This window comes from Neodiprion virginianus, chromosome 2, assembly GCF_021901495.1.
Source record: "Neodiprion virginianus isolate iyNeoVirg1 chromosome 2, iyNeoVirg1.1, whole genome shotgun sequence".
Lineage (NCBI taxonomy): Eukaryota > Metazoa > Arthropoda > Insecta > Hymenoptera > Diprionidae > Neodiprion > Neodiprion virginianus.
Genome location: NC_060878.1, coordinates 34610851 through 34623288, shown reverse-complemented (window position 1 = coordinate 34623288; position 12438 = coordinate 34610851). Strand labels below are relative to the sequence as shown.

General features: G+C 37.4%; 1 protein-coding gene across 2 annotated transcripts in view; it reads left to right on the top strand.

Annotated features, from left to right (window-relative positions):
• LOC124297980 (diacylglycerol O-acyltransferase 1) overlaps nucleotides 1-12438 on the top strand; it is a 48114-nt gene that overhangs the window by 10909 nt on the left and 24767 nt on the right. For both annotated transcript variants that reach the window (XM_046749475.1, XM_046749474.1), the window contains exon 3: nucleotides 4715-4809. In XM_046749475.1, the coding sequence (XP_046605431.1) occupies nucleotides 4715-4809 (95 nt within the window). The remainder of the gene's footprint in view (nucleotides 1-4714; nucleotides 4810-12438) is intronic.

Genomic DNA, 12438 nt, shown 5'->3' with positions numbered 1-12438 from the left:
ACGTAGATATATTATACACCTTGTATACGTATACTTATAACGTATGTATGTTATAAATGAACAGATACGCATATAGATATAGCTGCCGCCGCTCGTTTGCCAACTTTTATACAACTTGACGCAACTGCTATAATATATACCCCTTTTACTAATTATTCATTGTACTTACCTTACCGCAATTTGAATAACGCGGCAAGCTTACAACGTTCGCGGCCTCCGCACCTTTTCTTCAACGTCTTTTCGTTCTCATTTTATTCTCTATACTCTAGTAGCAAAATATTACATTTTCAAAAATTTCATTCGATTGCTCTGATAAATTTTTTAACCCTTTGAGTCACATATGATTGTGCCGAGTCAAGTTTTATAACAAGATTACGAATTTGAAATTAGATTTCAAAAGTTCAATATGGCGGACCAAAATTTCAAATCTGATTGAATCCGGTCAAAAAACCCTATTCAGGGGTTTTCGGGGTCGCTGATTGGATTTGACGTACGGAACTTTCAAAATCTGATTTCAGATTCGTATTCGGTGACCCCAAAAACCCCTGGACAGAGTTTTGCCTCCGGATTCGATCGAATTTGACATTTTCGCCCGCCATCTTGAATTTTCTAAATTTTATTTCAGAGCGATAGTCAACGACCCCAAAAGCTTATAATTTATATAAACCTCGTATGCGTGTAGAGGGGTAACTTTCTCAGAAATAAATGATTTCTTCAATTTTCACGATTTTTTTCAATCAATTAGTTTCTAACAATAATAATATACGTTATATCGCAATAACCACTCTCGAGTATTGAAAATCTGTTGGTATAATATCAGAAATAGCAAAAACTCGCAACGAAATATGTTTTCAAAGTTCTTTGAATATATAAAAAATGGGTATAAAATAGGTGGTAAGAATACTTACCACTATGAGTCGAAGGGTTAATACTTTTTCAGTAACATACCTCTTCAGTACTTTTCATATACTCCGTCTGCGGCAGATTGAAATGAAAAAAAGAAAAACAAAAAAAGAAGAAAAGAAGATGCCGTGAATTTGACGCACACGATCAGTTTATTTATTCATGTTTTTTTTCTCTTTTACGCTGAGTAGAATGTCTAACGTAGGAGCGATAAATTAGTGAATTTCGCGAATGAATCGCGCGCACGCAACGAGGAGCGCCTGATTTAAATCAGGAACGGGCATATATCGCGTCCCTCGTCGGGCCAATTAACGGAGGCTGCAGCAATGCAAGGTACTCGAAGTACTTAGAGCTGGATTTCAGGCATGCAAGTATGCGACCGATAATAATCGAGAATCTTGACTATGGCAACGATTCGCGGATAGATTCTGGGCCTGTGGTGAAATATGCTCGAAATCCAGGGGAATCGCTGCAGTCTGTTGCCGCTGCTGCTGCTTCGATTCCCCGCATGCAGCTCGTAAGCCGATTGACATACATGTATTCCCGAGCCTTTGGGGTGAAATGATTGGGACGAATCCCGCGTTAAATATCTCCACACTATTTAACTCGCGTTTTTACGAGAGTCGGCAGTTTATCGGACGAAGGGTTTATGTTCAAGGGTTTATGCCTTCTTGAAATTTGAAGCTTTTGAAATCGTTTGAATTCAGGAAAAATCTTTTTAAACATAGGTATGTACCTTGTCGTTTTAAAATTGTGATTGAAAAAATAAGGCTACCTTATATGCAACATAATGGGGGCAAAGATTGGGTTCGAGTTGTATAATGCAGAAATATTTCAACGCCCCACACGTGGCGGTTAATTCAAATAAATTCATTGCGATCAAAGATGATTTATTTCGGCAAAATAGATCAAATCTGATTTATTTCACACTAATACGCGGATTACTGGATATACTCGAGTAACCAAATACTTGTTTCAAATACATTTTTTTTAAAGACGTGTACAATATAAACCTACTAATACTGTCCAAGGACTACCTACTGATTCAAGATCGTCAGAAACAAACAAATTCCATTATAAACAGCTACAAACGGTATCAACACTACCACACATGACGACAAACGAAACGAAGTTAATACAATCGAAAAAAACAAAACAAAGTTATTGAAAGCGAAAAAAATTGTATCACAATCAGCTACAAAAGATTCCGAAACATTAGTTGATAGGAGGGCCACAGAAATTCTAGCTAAAAAAAAAAAAAAAAAAACAAAACGTATCTTTCTTTCCTTTTCACTCCAAACGAAAATATCTTCACTACAATCAACTACAAACGATTCTGTACGGAAATCTACCGATAAATTCGATTTTTTTAAAATAGGGTGCCGACATTTTTTCAACCGCTTATATTTTTTTTTGGCACTACTACAATCGAAATCATTGTTACTGCAAACAACTACCTCCAAAAACCCACAAGAATCAACAAAAAATAGTTAGGATTTTTCAAGTCGGGTGCTAGGTTCACACAGGTCGCTGGTGGGATTGTACGTTTCACTTATTTAGTTGTTTTTTTTGTTTTGTTGTCACCAAATTATAATTTGATTTTATCATCGTTTCACCCAGGTTATAACGCGGCCCGAATTGTATGAGGTAATTAGATTTTCCACGAAGTTGTTAGGCACGTAACCATATGACTAATTCAAGGGGGTCTCGCTCGTTTGTTTTTACGTTCGTTGTATATTAATAATTAGCGACAACCGTCTCTTTTCGGCTTGGCATTTAATTATTGGGTGTGTGTACAAAGTTTCAAAGACAAGCAACCGGCCTTATTGTACCTCTAGGCGGCTTTTATTAATTCAGGATTCTGAAGAGGGGGTTCGTTTTGTTAACGAAATCCGTTTTACAAATTTCATCCTCTTTTCCCTCTCACCATCACGGCTCCTGTGTACGCTTCTAACGTATGCCCGACTTTTTAAAAACTTTCTGCCAAATCATCCGGACCTCTGTTGTTTCTCAACGAATTATACAAATGCGACGCATCTCGTACGACATCAGGCTTCGTAAGCACAGAGAAAACCTGAAAAAGCGGGGAAACTCAGGGAATTTCAAAAATAAGAAGTGGAATTTCAAGTCTGTCGAAGAAATAAACTTGTTCTTATACAAATTACAATCGATCTTAAAGAAAAAAAAAGATTGCACTCGAAATTTTGTTTCGTCGCAACACTTCATCATGCATTCCATGTATATTACTTGATACCAAACCTTCATTTTTTTTTTTTTCTTACGGAAAATTGCAGGTTGTTTTTTGTAAATTGATAGTCGGACAGTAAGATAGTTACTAGGTAATATTAAAGGTATTAGCATTAACGTGTACAAAAAAATTTGTAATCAATCAGCGTCGTATGTCTTGAAAGGTTACTGGAAAAAGTCGGGGAACTTCAGATTCCGAAAAAACGTACGAACCCTGAATATGCACGATTGGAAAGAAAAAAAAAGATCACCCGATGGATTTTTATCGATTTCAATTCAAGTTCAATTGACACGTAATTATGAGTATTCGGATATTTTCTGTTTATTGAGGCAAAAGAAGAAAGAAAGAGAGAAAAAAGAAATTCATTCATCCGACTGAACTTTTATCATGTTATCAAGTAAACGCACAGCAATTACTGCACGTATTCACACATACACATATCTTTATATACAATATACATGCAGATAAAAAAAAATATGTACATAGCTGTAGAAAAGAAGCGTTATTTCGCCGAAGCCGCGTCGACTTCCCTCGAAATACCTACTTTAATTACTCGGACAATAAGACTCATTTATCATGATTAGGCTAGAGCCTATGTTTAAGCTTTTCTTCTCCATTAAATTGCGCGGGCGAGGGCGGCGGACTTTTGCCTTCGCCGAGTCTTTTCTCTCCGAAGATCCTTTCACATTTTCGGATGAATTGGACAGGATGAAATTTATTATTTACGCTGCTTATAGCCGTCGGTAGGTACAACGTACGTGTGTACAGGTGTACGCCTACACCATGCACCCATACACCTCGGCTTTAAACTCCATGCAGACGGCTGCTAACTGCACGGGAAAAGCGGAGGACGAGCGGATGGAAAATTTTATCTTTCACTTGTCCTTTTATTTTTTTCTACTTTCTTTTTTCTTTTCTTCTCCTTTATTCGTCTTCATCTACCCCGTCTTTTGTGCTCGCCGACTCGTTGACGGAAGCACGTATGAATTATACGTTTATACGCTGTTGACGCAAGCGAACGAAGCTTAAAATCGTCGTGAGGATTAATCGCCGATGATTTCGTTATCGCGCCTGATTTATTCCTATAAGTGGAATACATCTTTTACTTACACGAAATATTTTTGCCCGAGTCTTCGAATCCGGACAAAATTTCAGACAAGCGTCTGTATCGACTACAATTTAACAGTGATTGGAACGTAATTGTATGAAAATTTTATTGTTATGCGAGAAAATAAAAAAGAAAGAGAACTAAGTTCACAGGCAAATTACTGAAATATACAGGCGCTCAACAAATACACTCCAATTGTCCGTACAAACTGTGGAATCGTTGCTTCCCGGTATTCTTTGGAAGTTCCGGTGTAAAAGGTTTGGCAGAGACGCGAAAAGGTGCAAGAAGTGCAAAACTTTGACAAACGACGTATAATATCAAAGAATCGCGGCCTGCTCGCGTAGCTGGTATTTCAAATATTGCGTATTATTACGATAACCTTCCCCTCTCTCCTATTATACTCTACGATATTTTATTCTCTCTGATTTTTGCACATATTTCTTACGTTCTCTCAGGTATGGAATCAGGGTGGATCCTCGACAGTGGTTCCTCTTTCTCAGCGGCAGCAACAACGGCGGTACCGAGTGTCCATCGATCGTCTTAATTCTTTGTAAGTCGGCTTTACAAGTTATTATATATTTACAGTCTCTCTCTCTCTCTATCTCTATCTCTATCTCTCCCTAAAGTTAAATTACTGAAAATTTACTGAATTCCAGTCTAGGAATCATTGATAACAATAATATTTTCCAGTGGTATAGGTATACTTGTAAATATACTGATTCACATTTACAGAGTCGTATTATAGCGATTCGACGCCGCGGCGTGAAAAAAAATTTTCCTCACCATCTCACCCCGATTGTTAAATTTAACTCATATTTTTTCAATACACTCAATTCTTACCAAGTTTAATAAACAAATATTCATCGTTACAAACAGGGCTGACAAAATGTTCCGCAGCTGCAGGTACATGTCGGTACATTCTATATGTATAATACCTATTTCAATGAAAAACACGAAGGAAGAAATAACCAAAAAATAAATTTGAAAGTGGCGTATGCATCGTTGCGTATATTAAGTTTCGAGTCTGTAATTTATCGTGAAAGTACAGACGGCTGCAGGTTGTCGCGACTTTTCGGCGAGTGGGGTGAAAAAAAAAAAAAGACCAAATGCAAAAAAAAAAACCTACAACTTAAGTTGGTATCGTATATATATATATATATGTATATACAGCCGTGTGTATATACATGTACATTGCACATACATGTGTGCATATAATGGTAAGAAAATAAAGACAGATATGCAGGAGGAGAAGCAACAAACTAAGCATCCTCGCCAAGTAATATTTCTCTCTCTCTCTCTCTTGGTGTTTTTTTGCTTCTCCCCCCCCCCCGCCCTCTTATTTTTTTATTTTTTTTATCCCCTGCTCTGTTCCCTGCTTCCGTTTTTTCACCCTCTACTCTTTCAACTCTCTTTTTCTAATCTGTTCCTTATTTCGCCTCGTCGCGTCGCGCCGTATGGAGCCTTGCCAAGTTGGTCCATGGAGGCAGACGCGAGTCTCACTGATCATTGTTTACCCACCGTTCAATCCCCCTCTACCTCCTCTCCCTCCTCTCCGTCCTCCCAACCTCCAGCCCCCAGCCGCTCCTTTATACCCCGAGAAAACGGAGACGCGCCCCGCGATCCGTACCCGGCCTGCAACTGCCATCACCGCCCTCGGGGGCCAGATGCATTTTTCAAGTGGTATTGAAACTTTTCATCGAAGATTTGTCACTGGCAAATAAATACTACCGTGGAGCTACTGCGGAGGTGAAATCCTTTCGTCGAGTAGCGCGAATAACGTATACCTAGCTTTTACGGCAAGCAAGCAAGCAAGCAACGCCTCGGATATTAAGATTGCGAAATTGCAGAGAGACCGGGGAAAATATTGCCGTTTGTTTTTTCTATCTTACTTTCTTTTGCATTTTTTTTTCTGTTTCACTTCTTTCCCCTCCAGGCATTCGTTTCGAGTGGGTCTGATTACCACATTTTTTTGGTATCCTCGCTTTTGATCGAGGCGATATCTTTTACTCGTTAAATGGTTGGGATAGTATTGCAATAACAATAACTCTTCAAACCCATTTTTATATTTGGGTACATACACACGCACACATTTATACTATTTTGTTTCTTCGCTTTGGATTATGAATAACCGAGTGGAATTATGTTGGTAATTCGTATATCCACCTCAATTTTCATGCAATCGTTACGTAAGTATTCGCAAGGGTCTAAAGTATCCCCCATTCCCCCTACCATCGCCACCCATAAGCAGGGAAAAGATTATTCTCTGGGGCGAAACTGGCGCGTTACATGCGGCAGCTGGTATATTATATATATCGTAGAATTATCCCGGATCTTTTTCAACGAGGGTGGGTTATTTTGATGGGATTGTTTCAAGATTGCTCTTCAAATGAAGAAGCTTGCCCGTTACAGCTGACCCCTGCAGTACTTGTTTGTATATAATATGTATAAACGCTCAACTATAGGTGTGTGTGATAAGACAAGTATTTCTGAGATTAGGTAATAAATTATTAATTCTTTCTGCATTCAGATTAGGTCGTTAATATCTGAATACATCTCTCTCTATCTCTCTCTGGCTCTCATTGTCAGTCACTTATAGACGACGCTTCGCTGTCGACTTTCTATCCGTGCTCGGGTTGGTGAAAAATCGATAACGTCGAGAGGCTGTCTGATTGATTTTTCTTCGTATATTTTTGCGTCTATATCTATTTGCTTGTCAGTTAGCAGACGGCGAATTGCAGGCGATGAGAAAAAAAGAAATTCAACTTTATTTCGTTATAGGTACAGCAATTTTATGACATATAATAATAAATGTGATTCAATCGTACGTAAATTGACGCTCGGTCGGTCGCAGGAATTGAAGCGTTTAAAAAAGTTAAACTCGTCTTTTTTTTCTCCTTTTTTTCGATTTATTTATGTTTGACTATAGCCAAAAAATGAGTGCAAGGATCCGTACGATGAAAATGTCAAGTGGAAGAAATTTTTTTATCGCTGTCCTCTACTCTATTCCTACCTCTTTCTACCAACGCCATACGGAATGTAAAAGTTATGTATTTTCTCTGGAGATTTTCGATGCATCGCGATTTTTCGGACAGCATTTTTAATAGATGGCGAATAATATTACACATACACAGCGTATTTGTGAAATATGAAACCGTTCGACCATCGAAACTATACGCATATTCTCTCTCTCCAAAGAGCTTCCATTAATTCATATTACGGCTCACTGCAGCTCGACATGTTACGATCCACACCATGCAGCGGATTATTTCTGCAGGAAGCGAATATGAAAGGGTGAATAAACAAATGGATAGAAAAATTTTAAACAGAAATAAACTGAAAATATATCCCCGGGCTTCCGGAAAAATATTTGCAAATTTTGTACAGCGAAATTTTCACCGTTGCGCGTGTATCTTCATTAGCTGACGTAAATTTGATTAATTATATGATAGTGCAAATATGCTGTTGTTGAGATGAATCGTGAAACATGGCGAATGATATATCGAAATCGAACGGCGCCGTCAAATATACAATATAATTTACAGCCGTTGCTACAGGATACGAAAAAAACATTACCGAAAATATTGCAAAATAATAAGATCGTTGAAAATTTCAAGCCAGAAACAAGTTTAATAATCTTTTACATAACCCTTTGCCGAAACAATAAAATTGGCTCTCCCATAGTTTTTACGCTCCAGGTCCTTTATCTTGTGGATTTGAACTTCCAGGATTAGCGCTTCGTAGTTACTGCACTCGAGGTCCGCAATTTGATGAAACTCGACTTCGCGGACTAGCGGACTAACATTTGTTACTCATTGAACAATCCTCAAGAGGTATCTGGTAAATCTCGTATCATATGGTAAAAAACTGAGAACGAGTAAGCGAGCGCACGAGCATAAAAACCAGGTACACCAGGCATCCGTTAGCTAGTTAGTTTTAATTTCATTATTCGCTCGCCACAATCGCATCCGTTACGTGATTAAGGACTTCGCATAAAGATTCATATGAAAAACATCGGAAAATAATCTGATTCGATTCAAGATAAATAATAAAATATCATAAAAATCGTTTATTCATTCTTTTTCAAAAATTCAACTTTCCTCACTCAAATGAATCCATATTTTTTTTCTAAAATATCTGTATCCTAAGAGTTACTCAGTCACTTTTCCGTCTCAAATATTTCAAACTCAGTGAGTTATGATGTTTCAAGTAAAATTATTAATTTCCCGGTATATTGTTGTTTCAGGAATTTTTGCTTCATATTTAAAATTTCATTTTGCTAAAGATAACTGACTTGCCTTACGATATAATAGTCAAAGAGTATCGATGAATTTTTTTCGAGTTTTTTGATGCAATGGCGTGACTTCAGGAGTTGAAGGAATAAAATAGAAACAACTTGTGAGAAAGTAATTACAAATTGTCAGTCACTTGTCGCAAATATCAGTGTACGTACATATAGCCCAATTTAACGACAAAACTGTAAGTTTAATTCGGAGAAAACAAAGTGATATACTTTGTAACTTGTAGGCTTTGAAACGATAACCTCTGTTTTTCATATCGTTGGAATTATTACCCAGACGATGATAAATGTAACGCGATAGCGTATTATCTCACTAAAAATTTATTTTCATCATTTTTACGCACAATTATCTTGTTTGTTTTTGGCAATTTATCTTCCGGTTTTTCTTTTGTTTTTTCTTTCAAATGCTCGTGATTTTTATCGCCAGTTTTTTTCGCTTTTTTTTTTTTTTTTTTTTTTTTTTTATGTACTATTTTTGCAGTCATTGTATTTTTTACCTCATGTCTCGCTAATTACTCGCATAATTGGCCAGAAAAGCCTTCTTGTTCCTTTTTCGCCATTTTCCAAAAGCCAAATCTTGACGACGATGATTATAACGAGAATCAAGGTTTCCTAAACTTTGTACCGAAGTGTTTGTGTAATTTGACTGACTCCTTCGTTTGCGACACGGTAAATTGTTGGAAAATAATTACCATTCGGAAAACGCTCGACTCGCATAAAAGATCTGTAATTCCCGTCCACCTTGCAGAAAGTCTAGGGTACAACTTACCGAGTGCGTAGATGGCTAGTTTTGGAAGAAAAATGAAAAAAACCAAACAAATATCCGTAATATCATCAACCGAAACGGGGGTTGCGGTCAATTTTAATCAAGTAAAATGCATGGAAACGAATAGTTTACTTGTATTTTGTTAATCTTGATAAACGATATTTAATTACGTCAAATTAGAGTGACATGCTTTGTCATAATAAAATTTGACGTCAAGCTAGCCGGCAGTTGCGTGCAATATTGCCCGCATAACAATCGTAACATGTATTATATGGGGTAGTCCGAATGATCGTGAACAAGGTGCAGTCGAGAGTAATTTTAACACGTCGACTTGAAATTTCTGAAAAATTCTGAAAAGATCATTTACGACCAATTAAGAAAAAGAAAACACAATTTATTCCCCTCTGCAACTTTCCTCCCAAATGCACAGTTTTCGAGTTATGGAAGGTCAGATCTAAAATATCCACTCCTAAAGGACGGGTGAAAAAAATCTGAAAAAATTATAAAATTTATATTTAGTGGAGTAAAAGTAGGAAATGAATCGGCGACCAATTCGGTGGAGGTCGAGGTCAAACCTTGTTCACGTTCATTTCGACCACTCTGTATGTATTATTACTTATTACATAATGCACATATTATACAATGCTAATTGTGCAAGACGGAGTTATTTCAAGGTTTGTTATTAGACTAATTAATGTCCCCGGGGACAGTGCGACGGCTATACGAGAGGAGTAATAATTTTCTGTCGGCTTTTTTTATTCCTCCCTCCCTCTTTCTGCTCTTTTCATTTTTTCTCCCTCTCCCTCTCCCTCTCCTTTTCCTTTTCCTTCTTCTTCTTCTTCTTCCACTTCCTCTGTATTCCGCAGCATGCGGTTTGCAAGGTGAAAATTGTGTCGCGCCAAAGCCTTCGAGCTCGCTCTCCGCGGGCAACGACGACGAGTGCTAATTACGAATAATTACGAGTACTAATTAAAGCTTTACTTAACTGCGATACTACGTCTTACCTGCTACCTGCAGGTCGCAGCTTTACACCCTGCCCGAGGTGGTGGACCCAGGTGCAAACCTGGCTTTCTTACGGCGTCGCGGCGCCTCGTTACACTTATAAATTATAACATTATATGGCTGCCGTATTACAGATAATTATACACCCGCGAGTAATTGTTCTTCGTACGTTTCATAAGTCAACGATTCATTTTCTCTCAAGATTTATTCATCTCTACGATATATTATACGAATTATAATTAAATTATCCACGCGAATTGATTATTATAGCATTCAACGAGATTCGTTACACGAATGAATTGATGCGGGTGTTTTTATTTATTTATTTATTTTTTTTACATTTTATTTTCTTTATTCTTATCCGAATATTTCTTCGCTGAATTATGCAACCGTGATAATATAATCGCGAAATTCAATTATGTCAAATGTAATACGGCGTGGGTGCTCAAATTGAATGTACACAGAAATCTCGTATTTTTGCCCGTTCATGGTTGTATATATATATTTTTTTTTTTTTTTACTTTATTTTTTAACGCTCTCGGGAACCGTGTCCAATTTTGTATTCCGCGCGAGCAAAAAGACATTGAATTTCTTTTATTTCTTTAAAGACTCACGTCATGCGGCCTGTACAGAAAAATTCTCTGGGTGTCCGGAAAATTGGGAAAAATTGTTTTGCGAAAACTTGATGAAAAACGTGTGCGTACGCGGAGGTAAAGAACCTAGGCACGTGTATTTTTAGAAGCCACGTAGAGGCGACACCGGTGGGTAATTATTAACTTTTTCATTCGTCAGCAGAGCGAAATGCCAAATGCAATTTCCGGCTTATCAGTTCGCCAGTTCTGTCGGGAGACCTCTTGAGTTATTACATCGAGTGATTTGTAAAGTGTGTCGCTTCACGAGCCGTTGCGAAAATTCCGCGGGAGTTTCCTATAATTATATTTGTTATTCCGGAGTGCTTGCAGCAGGCGTGTATGTAAATTTGCAATTTTATATTCTCTTTTTCTTTTCTTTTTACTTTTTTTTTTTTTTATTTTTCACGACTACCTCCCACGCGCTTGGACCGTTTGCCGCTTCTTTACATTTTTTCCTCTCCTTTTTTTCCACCTACAATTGACGGATAAATATAAATAAATAAACAAATAACGAAACAAAACATTTGCACGAGCATGCGAGGTTGTTGCTGTTTGTTTGTTGCAGTAGTACGTTCGGGGAACAAGTTTTTTACAGTTGTTTATTGCTGTATCGAGCGTGCGTGCGCGCGGCGTGTTTGAAAAATGGAAGCAAAAAAAAAAAAAAAAATGAAAAAATAAATAAATAAAACGTTTTTCATTCGAGTGAAAAGTCGCGTTATGCAGGGGAATTTATTTTCGTACACATTAAATATCAAGTCATTGTTATTACTCTGCGCTAGATGTTGTGATACAATCATATTTTGTTTGCAAAATTTTGCAGGATTTTAGAATTTTTTGAAATCGCGATGATAATATGCATAATTCTCGCGTTATATTCTACATGTGTATGCAGATTGATTTGCGTGCATCCAAGGATACACATATCGCGTATATATATGTGTGTGTGATTATGTATGTCTTGTAAAATTATTATGTACTATATTACACACTTCTTCGCGCAGTTCGGCTCGGCGCGTTTTCATATCGCTACTTACATCTTTTAAACTTATTTAAGTTTTGCAATATTTTAACTCGCTCACGGAGAGAGTTTTGCCTTCGGTTCAGTTTGGTCTGCATGAGCTTACACGCGCATACACAAGCATACGTATAATCTATGTAGGGGTCACGTATACCTATACCTATGTACAGGGTATCGTCGAGGTTTCGCGGTTATATTCTTATTAAACCCTGCATATATCTGTATATATGTATACGCGATTCCGCAGATATACAGTATATCCTATACCCATACGTGTAACCGCGTCACGGTTTATTATTGCCTGCAAGGACTTTTACATCCTGCCTGAAGGATCGGAGTTGTTTCTTTTGTATTTTCTCTCGAATCGCATACTGTGTACGCATAGACAGAAATTCGTTCGGATAAACAATTTTTCAAAATTGATACAGTAGTCTTTTAATTTAACACATTTTAATTTGGGTTTT